Source organism: Notothenia rossii (genome assembly GCF_949606895.1).
Source record: "Notothenia rossii genome assembly, chromosome: 3".
In the NCBI taxonomy this organism is placed as follows: Eukaryota; Metazoa; Chordata; class Actinopteri; order Perciformes; family Nototheniidae; genus Notothenia; species Notothenia rossii.
This window is the reverse complement of record NC_136901.1, coordinates 9,431,753-9,454,723: the sequence shown is the minus strand read 5'-3', so window position 1 is coordinate 9,454,723 and position 22,971 is coordinate 9,431,753. Positions and strand designations below refer to the sequence as shown.

Here is a 22,971-nt window from a genome sequence, read left to right as displayed (position 1 = left end):
AATAGTAAAATGACTGTGCTCCACTGGTGGAAGAAGTACTCAATTTACACAAGATAAAAGTAGTAACAGTGTAAAAAAATACTTCAAAGTTCTGCATTTAGAATCCTACTCAAGTACAGGTCAAAAGCAATATCAAAATTAACTTCAAGTACCAAAGGTAAAGTACTCATTATATATTTGACCTATTTTAGAATACCTAACATTACTGTATTATAATTATTGACATTAATGTTTGTCACTTTGTTGCAGCTGCTAAAGGTTAAAATTACTCGATAAACTGATGGGTATTCAAATATTAATAATAATTGGTCATTGCCATTAAATCACTATTGTGTTTTATGAATCTCTAAAGTCCCTTCAACTAATTGCCAACCTCAAATTATCACATCTACTACCAAGCACTAATTAATGAAACATTAAATAGAAGAGACATTTCAGGAGACACAATTAATTTATACTTTTTTGGGATTACAGGAAAACAAAGACAATCCATAAGAAAATATGTGTAAAAGTTTAGAAGGGTAAAAATAACAGGACCAAGACAGCAGAGAAACCACGCAAGGATAGTTTTGTACTGTACACAATTGAAAAGCACTGCCGCTTCCATCTGCGTGTCACAACACTGATACTGTCCATCATTCTGTCATCATGTCTGTGTCCATGCTGTTCATCCTATGCCCCCGCATCCGTCTGAACACCAGAATATTTGTAGGTGTACAGCTTGTTATCCGCACCTCCGCTCAGCATCAGCTGAAACAAAACACATACAAGAAACTGTAAGTTACACGTTGCTGGAATGAGTTGAACTTAAATATTTGAAGTTGCTGCACATATTCCTTTGTGGTTATATTTGTGGAAAACAGTCTTACCCCACTTTCTGTCCAGTCCACACAAAACACTTTGTCCTCGTGAGCAGCCAAGTCATACAAAGGAGCCTTACAGCTGGAAGACATAAGAGCATTTGAAAGTTAACTTAATTCACTGAATTACTTTTAACACTGAGGTTTAACTGAGACCCACTAAAAGGAAAAATATTTATACCAAAATAATAAAGAAGACAGTGTATGCTTAAGAAAGTTTTAATAAACTGACAAAGTATTTAATTCTAACAAAGACAGGAAGCCTTTCCAGACAGTAAGCTGTTTACTCTCACATGTGTGGAATGAACAGGATTTCCTGCTCTACGTGTCTTAACGAGTAACCTTTCATACTCAAAAAGTATGGACCATGATCCAGCCTGTGCTGTGATTGGCTGCTGAAGGTAATATGAAGGTTGAAATTGTCTTGATTTAGCAAAAAAAGAACTGGAACTTATTAAGTGTGTAGTTAAATTATCAGTCGCCAACATGTATTGCTGCCCTGAGAAGCCCACTTAAAAAAAAAACATACTTTTCATTATCTTAAAAAAAGAATACAGCCCTGTTTCCAGCTTTAAGATAACACAATGCTGGCAGGTTTCTTGCATAATGTTATTTTAGGCCTAATGGAAACTTTTAACTGACTTTGGATTTAACCAAAGAAGTATACAGTGCTTCACAGACCTTCTGGTGTCCCACAGTTTGACCAGGTTGTCAAGGGAACCGGAGACCAGCTGGTGCTCATGTGCTGGTGCCCACTTCACCGAGGTGACCCAGCCGGTGTGAGAGGTCAGAGACAGCAGCACCAGAGAGCCGTCTGCAGGGGAGGAGGGTGTTAAAAACAGGCAGAGGAAAAGCCAGAACAGTGCTTATAAAAAGGTGTATAAATGATGCTGCTAAAAGAGCTTTGATTGTGATGTATAGGGGATGCAGGCAGAATGACATTAGGCTTTGAGAGGTGTGGGGTAGGTAGTGGTACCTTTGGTGCGGGGGTCCCACAGCCTGATGTGTCTGTCAGTGCTGCCGGAGGCCAGCCGCCGACACAGAGGTGAGTAGGAAATACTGTTAAACACTTTGCTGCCCGTCTGCGGAAAAACAAAAAACATCAGTCAGTTTATTGTGGGAATGACAAACTAAAAACGGTTTGAATAAAGTTTCTGCTCGTCTCACCAGCGTAGTCTTCATCTCTCCCGTCTCTACGTCCCACACACGGATGGTGTGGTCCCATGATGCACTGCAAACTTCCTCACTGTCGCACCACAGGACGGAGGACACGGCCTCGTTGTGTCCAGATAACGTCATGATGGGAGTCTGTCAGTGGGAGGAAATGGGAACCTCAGTTTGTTGTTCATATTCAACAATTCAACACTTAATTGTTTGGCCCTTGGAGCACTCACCCTGGTGAGGCCGAGCTGTTGAGTCTTCTGTTTCTTCCTCGGTCTGTCGGCAGGCTCTTCTACTTCGTCCGCCTCATCTGTGGGCACTGAGGGAGACATTTAGCTTGTTGAATGTTTGCTTTTTAATCAGTTGTGCAAAATTCAAAAGGCAGACATGCTGGCATCCTACCTGCTGACCAAATCTTCAACATTTTGTCCCAGGAGCCACTGCAGAACTGTAACACAAATGTTGCATTTATAAACATATTCTTCTCCCTGTGCATTTAACCACTGCCCATCCCTCTCTACCTTTGAGCCGGTGGGGTCTGTTGCTACAGTGTCCACGCTTCCTGTGTGTCCCCGGCAGCAGTGTATGGCTTTCACCTTGTTCCTCTCAGAGTTCCACTCCCAGAGCAGCAGGGTTTGGTCCAGAGAGGCCGTCAGAAGCAGGGAGTTGAGACCATCTGCACAGAAACGTCCACACAGATGTTTTAATAGAGGCTGTCTTTAGAACAAGCAGAGTGAATGTCTGCCACTCTGTCCTGCTCACCTCTTTTGACCCAGGCTACGTCTTTAACCACGTCTGTGTGTCCGGCCACCGTCATCACTGGCTTGCCCTCCAGGGACCAGATCTTGGCTGTCTTGTCGTATGATCCTGTAAGGATCCTGTAAAAAAAAAAAGAATGCAAGCTAAACAAACTTGTTGTTTGGGAAAAATGCCCCTCTTTGATAGTCTGCAGTCTATCATCTTACCATTCAGCATCTGCATCCACAGCGCTAATCCAGTCATCATGCATCATGCACTCCTCGGGTTCTGGGGCTGTGATCCTCTCGACATACTCTATCTCCACCACATCTTCCTGAAACACACACAGACACACTGATGCATAAATATCAAATTTGTCACAATTTGTACATCCACCAAACAACTCTTTCTCATGGCAAAACAGGACACTGGAATGATTCAGTGCCATGAATGTTAGAGGCAGACGTCATATCCCCTCAGTGAGGCTGATCCTACCGTTGATATGCCCTCTGTGTCCATGTGAGTGGACAGCGACGTTCGCAAGAACTGGCCCCTGACCAGGAAGTCGAACTCCACTTTGCTGTGAGATGCTGTGGAAACAAATAACAACATGTTATTCACTCAATATATCACCTATATTTGTGATAGAGTACAGGGATTTAGTGAACCATTATATTTAAGTAAGGCTCAGTATAAACAATATAAAGGACAAGTTATACATAAACAGAACATTTGTTTTGTACAAGATGCGGACAATAATCTAAGAAATCAATGCGTAAGATAATACAAGGGAGACTTTATGTTCAGTTATACCTCTGATATTAACTTAACTTTGACACACAGCAGGGAAACAATGGGCCAGAAATATTTAAAACATTCTTGCTAATGTTAAAGTAGAGTGTGTTTTCTTACCATTTCTAGCCTCCAGCAGCTTGTTGATGACATTGCTGAGGTCCAGCACCTCAGAGGCAGCAGGGATGGAGAATGGGACATCATCTACTGCATACCTATCAACAAAGGTTACACCCATCAAACTCACATTTTATACTCTTTTTATGTCATATAAGCTGATGTAAAACTTATATTCAAATATAAGGATAGCAATCAATCATATATTGGGATGGAATGTTAGCATTAGCTAGCTAAACCAACAAACTCACAGCTAGGAAATATTAAGAGGCTAATAGTTTTAAAAAGGCTAAGATCAAATGTACAGTACACATTTTTATTAAAATGCAGTGCAATGATTCACATTTATTTTGTACTGTTTACAGTTACAGCTTGTTAGCCAGCCTGCTAGCCGTAACTGTGTTTTTCAGTTTTCTTGTTTCGTTAAAGAGAATAAAAGCTCACCTTTTGTCCTCCGTGAAGAACCTCGTTTGTAACTGCGACATTTTCTGTTTTATATTTCTCTTACAGTCCACCAGTAATTTAAATGTAGGATATGTCTCAGTATTTAATCTGCTCCTTCATAACATATCTGACTCTCGTGCAGTCCTGCCATGTGGTACGAAAGCAAGGCACCTCAGCAGAGCACAGATGCAGACAATCGATGATGCGGATCTATGCTCTACTAGCAATGCCTGCTGCTGCTTCTTCTTCTATTATTTTTAACGGCAGATTTGAATCCATGACGTTTCATTACTGCCCTCATACGGTGCTATTCACTTCCTACAACATCCACCGGCAAGACTGCAGGATACAAATATAATATAATATCAAAAAACACATGTATTATAAATGTATGTCCGGCATAGAAAATGTGAAGCATTTGTTTTATTAGCAACATTTATTTTAAAAGTAAAACAATCTGGCTCTAAATAAAATGGATCCAGTGAGTGTTCATTATTTTTACATTAGTATTATAGAGCTGAATGGTGACACTAAATGGAGGCGGATATGATGAAGAGAAGGATGGTAGGTATATTTTTGTGCAATACAATAGACAAGTTGAAATGGGAGTAAGGCCATGAGAACCAATGGTGGGGTGCAGGAAATTGTGCATAGGCCTACACGTTTTTCTTCTGTAGTTTGAGTGCCAAAACCGTACATTATTCCAAACCACCGGTTTTTGTAACCCAGGAACTGAACCCTTAATAAGGTTTGTAATACAATTGTATAGATCTGTGCCTATATCGGTACCACTTTACAATAAGACTACCCTTATAAAGGGTTTACGAATAGTTTGTAATTCAAATCATTTATTAATTAGGTTGTGAACACTTTATAAATCATTAATAAGCTTTTATAAGACATGAGATAAACAGGGCAACTGTGACCGGTTGCTTGCCAAATAGTGAGCCCACATTTATCTGTACTGCTAAGCCTTTAGTCAAGCAGCAAGTCCTCAAAAAAGGCTTTAGTTTTCGAGATACCCCTACCCGAGGTAGAACAAATGACAACAATGATTGTTCTTATCTTTAGGGTCTCCCATTAATGAAATGGATTGTTGTCAAATTTTATTTTGGGGGAAAAAAATTTTTTGGGGTTGTTCTTTAGAACTACCCCAATCCCTGAAAAAGAGCCAAATTAGACCAGGCCGAATATGGGAAAGGTGACAAAAAAGCCCATAACTTCAGAATGACCACACTTTTCCTCTTCAGATTTGCTGAGGTATGAACCAGGTGGCTGTCCTACATCACCAAATAGTCAGACAATTATTTAACTAAAGAAATACTGAATTATAGTCCTGTAAACTTACCTTTAGTATAGACGGAAATTGTACTTTTTGGTGATAGGAACATAGGACTCCATCACTTTTCTCTCATTTATCAGAAAAACCGAAATCCCTAAAAAATATACCATTACTGAATTGTCTAGGGTGCTATTGAACACTAACCAGTAGTTGTATGGAAATATCTGGTACAGTTCTAAATGAGATTTCTTTAGACATAGGCCTACCTCTTCTCTGAGACAGTCAAACTCAGAATGGGGGATAAGTGGCACAATAGCCTATAAATTAAGAATGCTCACTCTGATGGTCATTATATTTGGAGAGGGAAATACCAGGTGGCTGAACTACATCACCAAATAGTCAGAATAAGAGTAACCAATACAATCAAGTGTATTGGTTCTAAATTGCAAGCCTCTAAAACATAGGTGCAAATAGTACAGGTTTTATTGAAACTGGAACCTTAATTCAAAGTACAGTATACAAATCATCAAATAATTCTGTGAGAGGTCAAGTATATAGATACTAGAATATAATGTTAAATGTCAGATTCCACAGAAACGTTAGGGGACACATGTTGACATTCTGCACAGCAGGTGTAGAACAAGTAGTTTATACAGAATAGGAAAGACAACAGCATTCACCAAACTCAAGACCCCTCTCAGCGAGCTCAAAGATCTGGCCCATTGTGGACTCTCTGCCAGCTTGGAAGAGTCTTTGCCAGTCGCAAGAGAATTTGCCCTTCTGCTATATGGAAAAAAGGAAAAGGAAATTGGACTGATGTGCACAAACTTGGATGAACTGAGGTTCATAATTTCATCAACAACAGATGCAGCCTCGGAAAATCTGCCGCCAACAGAGGATGCATTTCAACAACATGTACAAATGGCAATGTTTCAGACAGCGATATGGTGTCCCAGCCCGAACCCAAACCCTTGTTATGGAGTCCTGTTGGCAAGGGGTGGATTGTCAGAGATGGGGCCATTCAACGTTTCTGAGGAACCTGACATTTAACATTATATTCTAGTATCTATATACTTGACCTCTCACAGAATTATTTGATGATTTGTATACTGTACTTTGAATTAAGGTTCCAGTTTCAATAAAACCTGTACTATTTGCACCTATGTTTTAGAGGCTTGCAATTTAGAACCAATACACTTTATTGTATTGGTTACTCTTATTCTGACTATTTGGTGATGTAGTTCAGCCACCTGGTATTTCCCTCTCCAAATATAATGACCATCAGAGTGAGCATTCTTAATTTATAGGCTATTGTGCCACTTATCCCCCATTCTGAGTTTGACTGTCTCAGAGAAGAGGTAGGCCTATGTCTAAAGAAATCTCATTTGCAATAGAACTGTACCAGATATTTCAACTACTGGTTAGTGTTCAATAGCACCCTAGAAAATTCAGTAATGGTATATTGTTTAGGGATTTCTGTTTTTCTGATAAATGAGAGAAAAGTGATGGAGTCCTATGTTCCTATCACCAAAAAGTACAATTTCACCAAAAAGTACAATTTCCGTCTAAACTAAAGCTAAGTTTACAGGACTATAATTCAGTATTTGTTTTGTTAAATAATTGTCTGACTATTTGGTGATGTAGGACAGCCACCTGGTTCATACCTCAGCAAATCTGAAGAGGATAAGAGAGGTCATTCTGAAGTTATGGGCTTTTTTGTCACCTTTCCCATATTCAGCCTGGTCTAATTTGGCTCTTTTTCAGGGATTTAGTCTCGCTTAGTCCTCTTGCCAAATAGTGAGCCTGTGATGATGTATGAAAACCGTTAGAACTGGTTTATAAATGGTTCTTAATGATTAATAAAGTGTTTACAACCTAATTATAAACCCTTTATGACTCCTTTATAAGGGTAGTCTTATTGTCAAGTCGTACCCCTATATCATGTTGTATTTCCACTTTGGCCCATTAAGTTAGCCATTCTATGCAAATTAATTTCTAATTGTGGCATGCTTAAATCAGCCTCCCGACTGCCAGCTCCATAAACTACCACAAGCCACAATTAGCTCCTGGTAATGCCAGAATAGCAGAGGTAAACTGCTAGAAGTTAACTAGGGTCCTGCTTACATGCTTTCATTGGCAAAAGGGAGACACATTTTTTCTTAAGTAGTAATTCTATTACAAAATTGGATATAAACTCAAATCACCTACTGCAGTTTACTTTTGCCATTGAATAATATTAATTATATGTTTTTATATTCATACCACGACATTATACACACAATTTGAGCAAAAGAATGTTTATTTCAGCAGGGCAGGCAGAGGTTCAGACAAAATTATCTATCTACAATGGAATGGGAGAATCTTTCATCCACTCGTTGCTCTGCACTGGTTCTGATATTGATGTGTGACAAATAAAAAACATAAAACCATAAAGGATAGAGGATTAGAAACGTATTGGATATTGTTGAATACACTGATTTCATATCATATCCTAGTCAGGTATAAAAAGGCAGATCAAAGGATTCTTCAACAGGAACTCTTCTCATGTCCAGAAACAGGCACTTTACAGTTTTGCCCTTGTGAAAATAAATGTATGACACATAACTAAAATGACATAAAACCTAAGAAAGAAAATATATACACTCTCCACTTGTTTCACTCATCATCTTCATCCTTTGCCTTCTTTTTCTTCTTCTTCTTTTTTGCCGACTGGAGAGAGAAGAACAGAGTCAAACACTGGAACACTCAAACCTCTAATGAATAGTCTGCATTTCAAACAGACTCTTACCTCTGTTACGGCCATTTCTTCCTCTACGGGTTCCGGCGCTTCAGGTTCCTCTTCTTTCTTGTCCTTTTTCTTCTTCTTTTTCTTCGGCGTCTCTTCTGCTGCTGCTGACGTTTCTGCTTCTTCTACCAAACAAGCAGACAAGATATTGAGCATCATAAACTCTATTTTGGAGCCTAAACCACAAGATAAGGTTCATCAAGATTTGATTTGTTTTCGATCTGTATTTTTGTAAATTATGTAACTTTTTATCTTTTTTTTTTTTAGCATATTGTTTATTATATTATAACTTAGTACTTTTTTAACGCACGTAAGATATGCAACACTAAGCTGTCTGTGGCTCGTTCCTGCTGTAACGCTGCACATCTCCCCTCTGTGGGACTAATAAAGGGATTCTGATTCCTGTTCCACCCACCTTCTACTACTTTCTCCTTTTTGGCCTTCTTGGATTTAACCGCTGGAGTTACGGGCGCTTCAGACTCCTCCTCCTCCTCCACCTCTTCAAACTTCCTCTTCTTTGATGTGGAGGGAATAGTTGAGTCGCCAGATGGATCGTACATTCTCACTTCACTGAGACAACAAAAAAGAAGGGATATTTAACACTTTTCACTGGAAAAATATAATCTTTTCTAAAGAAAACTTTGGATTATTTACCTCTTGTGCTGGTATTTGTCTGCCTGTGCCATCGCTTTGCCTGTTCCACTAATCCTTCGGATCTGAGAAGAAAAGACACAAATGGTTACTTATTTAAGTAGCAGGGCAAGAATGAAAGTAGAACATCTGAGGAAATATGTGAAACATTTAGTATACATCCTTTTTCAAAAAGTGTATGCATTCATGACCAATTTTAGATTGACTTACTCCTTTCTCCTCCAGCTGTCGCAGCCTGGCCTCCAGCTTGGCTCGGTTCTCTGTTCCCATCTCTGCGTTTGTGTCTTCTCCCAGGGCGTCATAGCGAATGGCCAGGGAAGCTTTAGCTGCCAGCATTCTGGAGATCTGGACAGAAAAACACAGCATATGTTTATATGCCAACCAATAGACTAATGTTTATTAATCAGTGCAGTTTGGGGACCTTCTGGGCTTACCTTTCCCTTATTCTTGGCAGTGGTCTGACCCACTAGGGAGGCGTGGTAAATGAGACCATATTTTGGCGTGTCCTTGCGAGTCTTCAGGGCTCTAAAAAGAGCCTTCTCTGCTCCGAGGATCTGGACCGTGGAGGCCGGATGCTTTGCCAGATTCAGAAGGGAACCTTAAAAACAATCAACAAATAAATACGATGCGCTCACCAGTACCTGCTCATTGGGCCTCGTAACACAAGCTCAGATGAGGTAGTGACTTAAAAACATCAGTCATGATCAGGAAATCGACAATATGTCGTCATCATCACAGCTTGGCTGCCTCTCACAAAGCGTCTTCTCTCTGACTCACCTGCATGTGCGATAAGACGGGCGCCCACAAGCTCTCCCACCATGACTGTCAGGTTGGGGGCGATCGCCATCATGCGGTTCTGCAGGTAGTCGTACAGCTGAGCGCGATACTCTGAAATATCAATCACCTATGGAAAAAAGGAGATGGGATTTATATAAGAACTGCCAGCACATAACCAAAGAAAGAGTTTAAAGGGGTCCTATAGTGACAGTTCAGATGAGGTAGTGACTGAAAAACCCACATGTTGCGTTTCAGGATAAAAGACAAATGTCGTCATCATCACCACTGTCTCTTCAGTTCTCCAAAATTCAACAGTGTACATTTTATAAATGTAGGTATAACGGTTAAACTAGGGAAGGAAGCGACATACCTGATCACACAGGTGCCCGATGTTGCCGATGTCCTGTTCTGACACTTCTGTTCCCATGGAGATCTCTGCAGCCAGTTTAACCTCGGCCTCGATTTCCTCAGGCAGGATGTCAGACAGATCAGAGGCGGCCACGTTTGTGCGTTCACCTGCAGATACACGGACACATTAGGATACTCAGGAATGTATAACCAACAGCCTGCAATAATATCACTAACAGTTTAAAATATGGGAAGTTTTACAATGCAAGGGATATCTACCGAAAGGTGTTATTGAGTTTAAATGCAGATTCTTTTCTTACCGATTTTGCGGACAAATTTGCAGTAGGCCAAGTTGTCTGTGATGATCTTTCCCACCTCTGGAAAGTGCCAGCCGTACCACTCTCTGCAGCGCATGATGTAGTTGTTCAGCTCCTTATCCAGGTCATCCAACAGAGCTGGAGAGAGGAGAAAAAACTCAAACATTTGGCTGCATATTCAAATACACAACAGTCACATGTCTGACTGTGACCGTATTTCTGATATTCCATTCAACTATGAATTGGGAAAACAGACTTGAAATGAAATGATAGTGAAAACTAATATCAATCATCGTTTAATATTGTTAACTGTATAAAAATACAACTTACAGATGGCCTGCACAATCATAGTGTCCACCTTGTCAGGGCTGAACTTCAGCTTGTAGCGGGATAAACTGCAAAACAGAGACAAGAAGCGTCATGGTTATTTCACACAGCAAGCTGCTTATGATCTTTCCAAAGGGACATTGTTGCCTCAGTGGTAGTGACGAATGCTGAGAAGCAGCGACGACATTATTTATACACCATCGTATCTTTGTGCCATCTACCTGTGAGCTAATCCAAGAGACATGGCACTGATCTCCTTGGGAGGGAGTCCAGTGACGAGGCTCTCTATCTGACTCCTGATGCATCTCATCAGTTCAGCCACTACAGGGCTGTGGATACAGGCCAGTTCCATCTTTTCCTGAGAAATAGAACATTTTAGAGCCATAATACCACTTAGCTACCGATTTATAAAGATGATTGTTAAGTCACTTACTTTAATAACTCCACCGAGTTTAGCATCACTGATGGCCAGCTGCTCATGAGCTTCCTTTGCAACAACCTTCTTCAGCAATTTCTTCAAACTCTTTCCAATTTTTCCCTCGGTCATGGCAGTGGCAGCTGTAGGGAAGAGGTAGAGAATACTGCATTAAATACTACAACTACATAAACTGATCCAAATCAGGGAAACAGTCAATTTATTATGCCCTAAGGGAATTTGAGTAAATGTCTAATTTAAATTCAGGTTCCTTAGTGGTTTTTTTAAATGGCTAATTACCCTTGCTATTTAAATGATAATTACACTTGGTGTTCTCTGTGGTAGTGACGAATACATCAGTTTAATCTCATTTGTATATTTAGTGGGCCAAGAGTTTAAAGGAGTCCTATCGTGACAGTTCAGATGAGGTAGTGACTGAAAAACCCACATGTTGCGTTTCAGGATAAAGACAAATGTCGTCATCATCACCACTGTCTCTTCAGTTCTCCAAAATGCAACAGTGTACATTTTATAAATGAGGATATATATATTGGTGTTAAGGTTAATTGTTTTTTTGAATGGCTAATTTCCCTCGCTATCTAAATGATCACTAAACTTGGTGGTCTCAGTGGTAAAACATATGTAATTACCTGCTAAGGCCTCTGTTGTGTCCTGAAACTTCTCAAAGTGCTTCAGCTTCACACTGACAGGAGAAAAACAAAAATAATTTAGACATTTTATCCAATTTACTTGAGCCACAATGTATAACATGGCGACATCTTGCTTTGGTTAGAAGCACATTCAACACTTACATTTTGTTAGCCTTTTCAGGAGTATCAAACTCCTTGTACAAGCTATCGATCTGTTGCAGCTTGGACTCATCAAGGACCTGAAATGTCACAGAAACTCTCAGTTAGTAATCATGCATTAATAAAGATTAGGAGAGATGCACAAGTACAAAAAACACTGGTATGTAAATGTATATTTAGTTAAGTTGTCTTATTCTCTCAGTATATAATGCTGATCCTATAACATCATACATATACAAGTAAATATTTAGTATGTATTTGAAGATTGACAAGTAGAGTCACATAAGCTAGTCCCCACATGCACACGTGGTTACAAGGCCTGCAGAGTGGCAACGTGCATTAGCTTGAGCCTTAACTTAAACCACTCCTGTACAAGCAAAAACATTACATTGGCTAATTAATATAGTCGAATGCAATTTAAAACATAGTTGTCATTTTGCTTACTATCACTAACGTTAACTACAGTTGAAAAGAAGCGACACAGTCTGTGGGTAAGTAGCTGTGAAGCTAACCGATGCTAACTCATGTGTAATAATTCCTCGTTTTTTTGGAGTGACATTAAACAGAAGTCAAATACATACTTTGAATATGGCATATCCAGCGGCGGTCTCGAATAAGACGAGCATTTTGGCAGCAAAATGTGTGCGCTCTATCAGTTGAGAGCCTCCAGGTACTTCACGAAGTCACCACGCTGCTGCACTCTGAGGAACACACGCGGCGAGAGGGACAAAACTGCTGTGTTGCCACTTCCGCTCAGAGGGTATCCCCCGAATCAGAAAAAAATCTCTCTCTTTGGTAATCGATATTTCAGATGATTTTGAAAGTATTCCTTGCATTTAAGTTTTTCAAAGATAGACAAAAAATACCTTAATGTATTTACATTAATGGCATGGTTTAATGCTGCAAATCTAAATTTAATTGAAATGTTATCAAGTGTAAAATAAATCCCAGCTTACTTAAAACACCTCTTTCACTTCCTTCTGTGTCTTTAAAAAAGCAACGTATAGTGCTCTATGCAGTGAATATTTGCTTCACAGCTTCTTAGCATCATGTATAAATAAATTCCACATGCGTTTTCTCCTCAACCTGGCAACCTCAGGAGATTGAGTTGTGTGTTTAATCTCGCGAGAAGTTTCGCAAACATACCGTTATTTCGAATTAAAATGTTTAAGCTAGGCTTTTCGATACAGATAAAACTGCATAACAGAGTATGTCATGTGCATATTTTAACAAAACAACCACTAAGGATGATAGCTATCGCTCATATTTGTTATTTTGTTTGTTGTGGTTATAAATGTATGTCCTTCCTGCTCTCGCGGAAATGACGTACGTGTGTCTATAGCAAAACATGCACATGTGAGAGCTGCGTGGTGAGAAACCCAGATTTACTAAATTGAATTTACTCTTGACGCAACGAAAGATTTAAGGGGTGAAGTATGAATGAACCGAGGCACTATCCTCCGCCGGACTTCAGTTGTCCCCCTCCAGACTTCATCCAGCCCTTCCAGCAGCAGCAGCAGCAGCCCGGCTCCAGCAGCTTCCACCCCAGCATGTGGAGCTGGGGAGAGACGCCCGAGCCCACCTGGGAGTCCAGGGGCCAGGCTGGGTGGCATACAGGAGCAGGCTTTGGTCCTCCATCTGGCCGTGGAGACTATGGATCAAAACGTTCACATGGTGAGTAGCATTTACTATTCAACTATTACATGATGAGGTGTTAATGCATCTACTTGGCCCTATTACGAATGACTTTTCTTAGACAAACCAATATCTAAAAACACTGTGGGAAAGTATTAAAGTGTTACTCTGCCAATGTTTAGAACGGGCAATCTCTGAGCCCAATATGTGATTCCTTACCCCCATCAGGGTAATTGCTAACATGACATAATTTACTTAAGAGCCATCATGTGAATGTCACATGACATCATTAAAATTGAGGTGTTGATGTATTGTCTTCAGGTCAAAACTTTAACCGTGGAGTGCATCATGGAGGAAATCGAGGTGGAGGACAGAATTATGGTGGCCCCAACAATTATGGGAAAAAGGTATCTATCTGTTCGAACATTGTCGTTGTAACCTGGACCTTAATAGTGTTTGTCATACATTCTGCTCTACATTGTGAACTAATCCATCTATAATCCACAGCAGAAAAATAAGAAAGAGCCACAGTTCTCACATTTTTGTGACACTTGTGACCGGAGCTTCAAAAACCAGGAGAAGTACGATGAACATGTTTCTCAACACGTAAAGGTAATTTGATATATCTATCAAGTATATTCTGCTTTCTTACATGTCATTTATGAAAATCAGTATTCCCGATTCACTGACTTAACTCCATCACATCTCTTGCCTAGTGTTCTGTTCCTGACTGCAGCTTCATGGCTCATGAAAAAATAGTCAGCATCCACTGGAAAAACGTAGGTGTAACACCTTGCTGTTTATCTGAAACTCAGTATTTTCCTTTGCTGAAATCAGTCTTTTTCTATCCTGACTGCAGAACCATGCACCAGGCGCTAAAAGAATCAAGTTGGACACAGAAGACGAGATTGCAAAATGGAGAGAGGAGAGGCGCAAGTCAGTATTCACAAATAGATTTTTGCGCTACTTTTAATGTTGTATATACATAGCTTTTGCCTATGATGTCTACTTCCAAACAGCAGGACATGATGATTGTTGATTAACTTGGGTCTTAATGTGTCTCCCCAGACATTATCCAACACTTCAGAATATTGACAAGAAGAAGAAAGTGATGGATGAGCGTGAGCAGACAGGAGCTGTTCTAGATACAGCTCAGTTTGGGTACATATTTGATAATTTGGTTTGTAAGTTATGTATTTCGCACTGGATCTTTCTTGTTTTTTCTCTAATTGCAAAAAGAAACAACTGTACCTTTGTATCTAAATCTAAACTCTAATATTTTTTTATTCCCAGCCGAATGAGGGGCAGAGGCAGAGGGCGGGGGCGAGGTCGAGGTCAAGGACGGGGCTGGGGTAACAGAGGGTCCCATGAGCAACACCCTCAGGGCCCTCACGCATCAGACAGCAGTGCCACAGAGAGACCCCCCCCTCTCACCCAGCCCCGCAGACATGAGGATCCTCTGGGAGCACTTGCCAGCAGTGATCATGGTGAGTGACTCAGACATGTACTTGGTATTGTATTCAAACAACACTGTTAACAGTCAGTGGAAATATGTTATTGTGCATTTTTTTTCACGTCTGTTTAATTGTTGAAGTCTGGTACCAATTCAAATGACTGTTGCTTTGATGTTAGTTAGCATAACGTCATAGATGAAAAATATTGATGCCGTGGAAATAACATCTGTAAAGGGTAACTTTTGTACATTTTAATCTGTGCTTCCAGATTCTGACCGAGAGGAACCCGCCCCTCAATCCAAAGCTGGTGCCCTCATTGTGCCTCCCAAGCAGATGAGCTCCGCTCTGGGCTCCCTGGTGGCCAACTACGGCTCCATGAGTGAAAGTGATGAGGGACCAGAAGGTACGTTTACCAACGTCCTCAATCTGCACATAAAAACAACTTTAAAAAACTGCTTACTCTACTATATTTAAATAACAAATCTTTTGTCATGAGTAATTAAATCACAGATAGTAATTTAATTTTACCCAAGACTAGCTTTATTATTGGTCATTTGGTTTTATTCTGTTGACAGAGGAGGTGTATACACATTCATGGGCAAAGCACATATTATGGAATTGCATGTCACAGGAAAAACACACAAATATATTGATAATATTTGTCCTCTTTTGCAGAAACTCCTATTAAAAGAGCTAAAGACCTTGTGAAAGAAAACCAGGCTCTCCTAAACACAATACCGCCCAAGGATAGAGGACCCTCGAGAGGCCCGGGTTCCTCTTTACAGGGTCACAAAGATGCACATCCTAACAACGCCCATCATACACATAACAACAGAAGAGGAAGAGGGGGCAGAGGACGAGGAGGCAGGGGGGGTAGAGGAGGGTACCAAGATATACCGCAGGCACGTCGTCCCACTTTACTTGAGATGGTAAGATTATATAAGCATATTTCACTGGATTTATAATGTAAAATTGTCTAGAGAATGCATCTTCTCAGCCCTCACAAATCTCTCTATTTTCTAGCTTCTGGCCGCAGATATCCGCCACGAAAGGAATGTCCTCCTGCAGTGTGTGCGTTATGTTGTCCGAAACAACTTCTTCGGCCTGGAAAGCAGACCTCAGAATAAGGAAAGGATAAAGGAAAAAGTCCCACATGTTATCCCAACTGAAGAGCAGGAAGTGAGGAAGGAAAAGCCAACAGAAAAGGACAGGGCTGTGTCTCCTTCTCCTGTTGGTGAAGAGTCAACTGTCAAAGACTGCATCAGCCTCCATCTGATGGACACAGATACAATCACACCTACCTCTAATATTTATGAAGATGAAATATGGGAGAGCCCTGGAGCTATGTCCTAATAAATTACTTAAATTAATAAATATTATTTTGTTCTCAATCAGAAAGGTAAGACACTAGTCTTACACAAGTTGGTGTTAATAATTTTTCTGTGGTATTAGATTGACTGACAATATTCAGTTATATTTTTGTAACATTACAAGGAACACATTTTTTCTTATTAATAAATAAAATCAACTATATCAACCAGTTTACCTTTGTGAAAACCTTGGTTTAATATTATTGTAAGCTTTAATTATCGGAATGCTATATGTAAATGATTTGCTGTGTTGTAAAACGTGTAGATTTGAATGGAAGCCGGAGGGCCTCTGGTTCAAGTCCCCGATCAGACTAAGTACAGACTTTCGAATAGTCTCATGGTGCCTGCCGAGATGCCTTTGAGCCAAGCACTGTCCCCCACACTTCTCACAGGGTGGTGTGTAGTTGCTCTTAAATGCAGTGTCGAAATGTCGTCATGTTTGACGATTAGAAGTTGATTCGATTCCTCCATATCTGTGTACAGTTGATTGAGAAAATGAAAGAAAATCTATGATAACTATAGTTAATAACACCTAATATAATGAGAAATGTAGCTTCAATATAAAGATGTTCTTAGTTTTGGTTCCAAATATGAGATTTTAAACTGATTTCATCATTCAAATCATTGTTATACCATTAGATAAATGCTGACAAAGGGGCTGAGATTAATGAGACATTTTATATATATATTTTTTTCAAACAGCCGAAAAATTTTTATGATCATAATCTGTATTGACAATCCTGAAAACCAAGCAAAGGTGGAAAGTATGTACATTTACTCAAGCAGTGTACTTAAATACAATGTTGTACTTCTACTTTCCTTGAGTATATCTATCTATCACCTGAGTATTTCCATTTTAGAGATCTTGGTAATTCTTCCACCTCTGTAAGGTTGTTCCTCCACTTTCAACAGCTGCACCTTCCACCTGCACACGCGCTGCCACTAGAGTCGCACTGGTCGCCTAGAAACCACCTGAGTCTCACTTCACCTAGCAACAGTAAAGTTGACTATCGGTATGCAAGCCAGCAATTCGACGAAACTGCACGATAATTATTTTAAATGTAAGTTACGTTAATGAGAATACATTTGTGACGTCTGTAGGGCAGTAGTAGTGTCATGTGAAGTGATATCATGGCTGGAAGTTGTGTTCAAGTTGACCCACGCTGTGTCGAGTTCAACGACGTGAAAGTCGGACAGATTTACAAGACTACCGTCACGGCAACAAATGTTGGAAAAGCTTCGACGAAAATAAGGTTTGAAAAGCCTGGGTTAAAGGTAAAGCAAACGCATACAGTCTGTAAAGTAAACACATATGTTTTGTTTGTATCAATTTACAAGCTAAGCTATACGAAATAACTAAATTCAATTAAAATGACGCAACGATAGCTTAGTTGCAATGCCGATATGCTAGCTAAATTCGGGTTGAGCTAGCTAAAACTTCTTCAATAAATTATGCTAATATTAGCTCATTTCCTAAGGTCTATTCAACCATCATATAAGTTATTTCCCTTTCTCCTTTTTTAAACAGTTTGCATTGTTATAAGAGAGTCTTAGTATGTTCTACCTACTCTAAAATTGTCCACCCATTAATTACATGCTAATTGCTTTTTACCACTAGCAAACACCACGTGCCAGAATTTATGCTAATGTTAGCTAATTACCATTACTTAGCTCTATCTATCTATCTATCTATATCTATTTATCTATCTTCCTACCTACCTATCTATATATCTATCTATCTATCTATCTGTCTATCTATATCTATCTATCTATCTATCTATCTATATGTCTATCTAATAATAGTAATATAGTTATAAATGTCTATTATAACAATGACGTAACAAGGGCCACATAATTTTGCTAACATTAGCTTAATTGCTGTTACACTAGCTAAAATCTCGTGCAATACATGATGCTAATTTTACCAAATGTATCTGTCTGTCCGTCTATCATAACAATAATAATAATTTATGATATAATTGTCATTATGGTATCCAGGAGAATTTCCAATGTATTTTACTGACATTGTGCTTTTTTTTGTCACAAGAGTGTCTTAGTATGTTCTATTTACTCCAAAAGTGTCCTTCTATTAATTATTTAATTTATCTGAGTAAACTGTATACGCATTTAATTAGAATAATTAGATGTGTGCATCTCTGTTTTAGAATGTTCTCTAAATGGTAAATCAAAATGTGTCACCAATGTGGTTATTTTGTGACTATTGCCCTTTTCTCCCTCATCTTTTCCATCTTTTTGTTGGCAGTTGTTTAAGTTCACAGCATCTACCTTGGCCAAGGTGGTGGCTCCAGGTCTGTCTGTGAGCGGCCTGCTGGAGTTTACTCCAGAGGAAGAGGAGGAGGTCAGAGACTGCCTTCTGATTCATATAGATGATGTAGAAACAATCACAATTCCACTGATGTGGTAAGCGAGCTGAAGGACCAAACACTTTGCGTTTCACATGTTCATGCATTCATTTGACATTTTAACGCCTTGCTCCTCCAGGTTTCCCAGGGTTTTTTCTTTCCAAATGGATTCAGTGCTAGACTTTGGGTGTATTGCTGCAAGCAGTCGGTTGATCAGCAAACAGCACCAAATAACCAATCAGGGATCAGCACCTGGTAAATTAAGCATTTCATTAATTCTTCATCTAATCTAAGTATGTAACCTTATATTTCTTCAAAACATAGACTCCATGACCCATCACATTTATTTTGCCATAGTTATGCTATTATTCTATCCTAAGAAGTATTACAAAGTCTTCACATTCAAAACATTTATACTTAAAAGATTGCAGATACTCTGTACATTTTCATAAATGCAGTGACCTGTTTATAGAAAAATACCCAGCCAGGTATAAACTGTTAACCTCTTATAACACATGAACTCTCTCAAGTAGTATGCACTCTTTTCTTAAAATACTCCATGAGATTATTTGTATTTATTTTCTTGTGTGCATTGAAGGTGTGTTCCAGGTTCAGTACAGTGGAGACGCCTCAGTCAAACTCTCACCCTGCAGTGGAGTCATAGCAGCTGGTGCCACCCAGTGGCTTAAAGTGGAGCTGCGCACAGACAGACCAAGGCACATTGATGAAAAGGCTATGTAAGAAATCATTTACACCAACATACCTGTGAACACATATAGAATATCAAGAGATTGGACACTAAATGCTTCGTCACAATTTCAAGGTGGTTTGATTTTTTATAAAATCACTTCTCAGAAAGTGGCCAAATACTGTTCTTTGAGTATCCACTGTGCACTTGTACTCTACCTGCCTTTAACCCTCCTTTTTTTCCAGGGTGAAACTGGAGAATTGCTCTGCTGTAGTTCTCAACATAAAGGCTGAGGTGGTGGAACAGCATCTTGAGGTTTTTGACCGAAAGGTAATTCAGTCAAAGTGGAATCTGTATTGTTCCTATCATTGATACTCCATTCATCGTTGTTGCTTTCCCCCTCTTTCTGGTTTTCCTGTTAAGATACTTTACTCTCTTGTGTTTTGTAGGGCAATCCACTCTCTTGTCTGTGGTTTGGACCTGTATACTTTGGAACGTCCCATGTGGAGAATGTGGTTCTGAGAAATAATGCGCCCGAGGCATGTGACTGGGTCTGCCTGCTGCAGGATACGGCTGCTGGGATTGAGGTGGTGAGTAATTCCATCAGGGAAAGTTGGTGCCAATCAGCAAATATTGTGTTTAATCAAGATTATGTCTACTGTGATGGCTGTGTAGGGAACAGACCTCCAGAAGAGCACAGACGCCGCCCTGCTGGAGAGAATGCAGAAGAGCAGTTCAGCCACCCGTGACGTCTCTCAGGTCTTGGTGTGTGTTCCCAAACAGGGCCGACTGGGACCGTATGGAAAAACCACTGTGTCAGTGTGCTTCAGCCCTCAATGCAAGAGGTAAATTGTCTGTGATTATGTCTGAAAACATAACAAAAGTTACTATTATGGTGTAGAAAATGAAAAATTGTACCTCCCCGTCGGGGAATTGAACCCCGGTCTCCCGCGTGACAGGCGGGGATACTGACCACTATACTAACGAGGAGCACACTACAAATGGGGGCGTGGCCTCTCTTATACTTTGAACTGCACACTGTTTCACAACCATTTTTTTAGCAGACGGGAAGAGAAGAAGCTTGATTACTGGACCAGCAGACAAGACTACTGTCTCTTCCTGCTGTTTGAGTCATTAGGAAGCAGATATGGCTTCGTTCACCATGATGGTACTCACAATACACATGGACACACACAGTTCACATAACTAAATCAGCATTATCCATTAATACATTAACTGATGATTCAAGATGGATCACACTGATCTTTTCTTGGTCTCTTTAGGTAAAAGCAGTGTGGAGCTGGCAGTGACAGGCTCTGGACTGCCTGTGTGTCTGGTGCCCAGTCCCTCTCATAGATATGATTTCCTCACTTGTGTGCTGGGTCAACGTGTGGACCTGCTGTGTGTGCTTCAGAACCTCTGTCCTCAACTTCCTGTCAATTTCCGCTTCCAAAAGTGTGCACATTTCTCCACCAAGCCCTCTTCTGGGACTATTGCTCCTGGACAATGCCAGGTAAGGATTACGATTGATTCCATTACTCAGTTATAGAATCAAAGTGGAGCATCACATTTGGCAACCTTTTTTCTTTCTGTTGCATTCCTTAGGATGTGGTCTTGTCTTTCACTGCACGGCAGCAAGGGAGCTTTCAGGTGTGTCAGAAGCTAGATGTCTTGGGTCCTGCTGTTCAGAGAGAAGGCATCACTGCTGATTCTGTTCATGAACTTGAGCTTCACAGCTTCCACACAATTACTCTAAACCTGTCCGCTGTCTGCTGCAATGAGACCACACAGCCTGTCCCTCAACTGAATCCTGGTTAGTATCGAAGGATAAATCTCATTGAAATGGTTGTTGGTCTTGTTCTTCCCATGTTATTTGTTGACACTCGAAAAGTATGTTTATGAAAATGATCTTGAAAAATGTTCTTGTCCTGCTTCAATGGCTTCACAGGCATCACTCCAGCAGTGACTAATCCAACTGGATCACTCCCTCACGTTCGGTCAAGTGACCTGGCTCGCTATCGTAAGATGGTGCCGAATGCTGTCCTCAGCGCCGGCAAAACACTACTCCATGAACATCGCAGGCAGAGGAGTCAAAACACAGGGGCTGAGGAGTTCCTGGCCTTTCCTAATGACCGAGCCATGAGTATCAGGCCTGCCTCTGCACACCAACAGTACAGGTAGAGGTTCAAGAAACTCTACTTCACAGCCAAATTGTCGTATGTGTTTGAAACGTTCAAATACAGCAAATCAAACTTCCAAAAGTGTTACATATTGGAGATTTTTTAAAAAACCTTATAAATTAAATATTATTTAGATAATCAGAACAATAATTAAATGTTGAATTTGGTTTCTAAAACTACATTTGATGGGCTAATTGCTATAGCAGCAAATTGTCATTTTGTTGTTAAAGATTCCAGTTATAAAGACTTTGTGTTTAATCGTGGTTAGGACCATCTTCACTGGTGTACACCGCTATAGCTATGTGGACACCAACTATGCCTTTACTGATGAAGAGGAGAAGCAGAGGCAGCGGCAGCGACAGATTTACAGCGACTTCATCGTACAGCTCAGACATACACGCCTACAGAAACAAAAAGAGAGGTAGGTTGTCTCATAAGTTGTCTTTTTTTTTGTCAAAGATTTTGTGAATGAAAATTAAAGTAAGACCTTTTTTTGGTTATTAGACAGCTGGAAAAAGGGGTGGAAGATGTGGACATGTGCATTGTTCCCTCTCAAGGGCTTGATCCACCTTCAGTCCTCATCAGCGACCTGGAGAGCAGTAATATCTCAGAGACCAAGCCAAACTATCGCCAAGCTTCCTCAGCAGATAAACACAGCTCCAACCAAGACATGACATCTATCACCCGGCAGGTTAACAGTCAGGTTAGATCAATGGTGGTCTAAAGTTAACTATTACGGAGTTGAACTTAATGCAAATTCATAGAAAGGTTTATTCTTTTTAGCTGATTTGTATTCACCTGCTTTCTCTCTAGGCAGTGAGTGCAGTTCCCTCTACCAGCCAGGAGGTGGCAGACTGCAACAGGACTCTGACAGCTCAGGAGCTTTTCCAAGTTTGCATAGGCAAGAATCAATTCAAAAGTGCAACAGTAACTATTTCTTATGTTACCATGTGTACAATATGTATGAAGATTTTTATAAGAGCAGGGTGTCCGCGGGGCCTTAAAAAGTATTACAAGTTGATAAATCAATTTAGCGAAAATGAAGGCTATTAAAAAGTATTAAACGACATTTTCCAAGGTATTACATTTTGTAGCTTGTTTTCAATAAGTATATAAATTGTCCAAAGAGGTTGTATTCTACAGTCTGCCAGAATGTAATCATTGCGTAGGTGTGTAGTGTGATTCTGTGTACTTTATTTATGGCACCCCGTTGGATTTCACGTCATCTGAACGCTCACTGATTGATGGCGCGCAAAGGTCCGTTTACGCCGTTTGTTAAACAACATCGTTATGGGGAAATGCAAGTTTGCGTCCAAATGGTTGGAAGATAAGGAGGAAGGACAATCAATACTGTATATAGTCAATGTGAGGAAAAGTGTGTCGCCAATGTAACCGGTTAAAACTCAAAGTGGCAATGAGGTCTTAAAATGTATGGAAAGGGACTTAAAAAAGGTCTTA

At 40.1% G+C, this 22,971-nt stretch overlaps 4 protein-coding genes across 6 annotated transcripts in view; 2 read left to right on the top strand and 2 right to left on the bottom strand.

Annotated features, from left to right (window-relative positions):
- Nucleotides 1–432: 432 nt before the first annotated feature.
- On the bottom strand, nt 433–4,351 carry wdr12 (WD repeat domain 12). The gene is made up of 13 exons (XM_079672517.1): nt 4,113–4,351; nt 3,672–3,766; nt 3,255–3,349; nt 2,987–3,093; nt 2,784–2,899; nt 2,543–2,697; nt 2,424–2,469; nt 2,255–2,340; nt 2,028–2,168; nt 1,837–1,942; nt 1,542–1,674; nt 870–942; nt 433–750 (listed from the first exon to the last, which is right to left on the bottom strand). Exons 1-13 carry the CDS (start codon nt 4,151–4,153, stop codon nt 673–675), a joined length of 1,272 nt encoding a protein of 423 aa, XP_079528643.1. The 5' UTR covers nt 4,154–4,351; the 3' UTR covers nt 433–672.
- A 3,324-nt stretch (nt 4,352–7,675) lies between these two features.
- On the bottom strand, nt 7,676–12,601 carry nop58 (NOP58 ribonucleoprotein homolog (yeast)). Of its 2 annotated transcripts, none has more exons than XM_079670039.1 (15): nt 12,405–12,601; nt 11,827–11,903; nt 11,665–11,717; nt 11,033–11,157; nt 10,821–10,957; nt 10,603–10,667; nt 10,276–10,410; nt 9,978–10,123; nt 9,608–9,734; nt 9,265–9,428; nt 9,041–9,175; nt 8,834–8,895; nt 8,595–8,749; nt 8,183–8,304; nt 7,676–8,103 (listed from the first exon to the last, which is right to left on the bottom strand). In XM_079670039.1, exons 1-15 carry the CDS (start codon nt 12,447–12,449, stop codon nt 8,050–8,052), a joined length of 1,602 nt encoding a protein of 533 aa, XP_079526165.1. In that variant the 5' UTR covers nt 12,450–12,601; the 3' UTR covers nt 7,676–8,049. The 2 variants fall into 2 exon arrangements, with proteins under 2 accessions (XP_079526165.1, XP_079526166.1); XM_079670040.1 differs by having other exon boundaries at nt 8,183–8,301.
- A 221-nt stretch (nt 12,602–12,822) lies between these two features.
- nufip1 (nuclear FMR1 interacting protein 1) lies at nt 12,823–16,455 on the top strand. The gene is made up of 10 exons (XM_079670041.1): nt 12,823–13,497; nt 13,780–13,865; nt 13,966–14,070; nt 14,175–14,237; nt 14,318–14,394; nt 14,527–14,619; nt 14,752–14,945; nt 15,181–15,315; nt 15,588–15,841; nt 15,936–16,455. The coding sequence occupies exons 1-10, from the start codon at nt 13,260–13,262 to the stop codon at nt 16,263–16,265; spliced, it is 1,575 nt and encodes a 524-aa protein (XP_079526167.1). The 5' UTR covers nt 12,823–13,259; the 3' UTR covers nt 16,266–16,455.
- Nucleotides 16,456–17,244: 789 nt separating this feature from the next.
- Nucleotides 17,245–22,971, top strand: part of LOC307034182 (cilia and flagella-associated protein 47-like) — a 52,010-nt gene continuing 46,283 nt past the window's right edge. Inside the window, exons 1-14 of one of the 2 annotated variants that reach the window (XM_079672953.1) lie at nt 17,245–17,557; nt 18,546–18,703; nt 18,785–18,900; nt 19,244–19,382; nt 19,579–19,663; nt 19,783–19,923; nt 20,009–20,178; nt 20,398–20,501; nt 20,617–20,846; nt 20,939–21,146; nt 21,282–21,510; nt 21,782–21,934; nt 22,018–22,216; nt 22,327–22,414. In XM_079672953.1, coding sequence (XP_079529079.1) covers nt 17,414–17,557; nt 18,546–18,703; nt 18,785–18,900; nt 19,244–19,382; nt 19,579–19,663; nt 19,783–19,923; nt 20,009–20,178; nt 20,398–20,501; nt 20,617–20,846; nt 20,939–21,146; nt 21,282–21,510; nt 21,782–21,934; nt 22,018–22,216; nt 22,327–22,414 — 2,164 coding nt within the window. In that variant the 5' untranslated portion in view covers nt 17,245–17,413. Of the gene's footprint in view, nt 17,558–18,545; nt 18,704–18,784; nt 18,901–19,243; nt 19,383–19,578; nt 19,664–19,782; nt 19,924–20,008; nt 20,179–20,394; nt 20,502–20,616; nt 20,847–20,938; nt 21,147–21,281; nt 21,511–21,781; nt 21,935–22,017; nt 22,217–22,326; nt 22,415–22,971 lie in introns of both variants that reach the window. The other variant, XM_079672952.1, reaches the window with a different exon arrangement.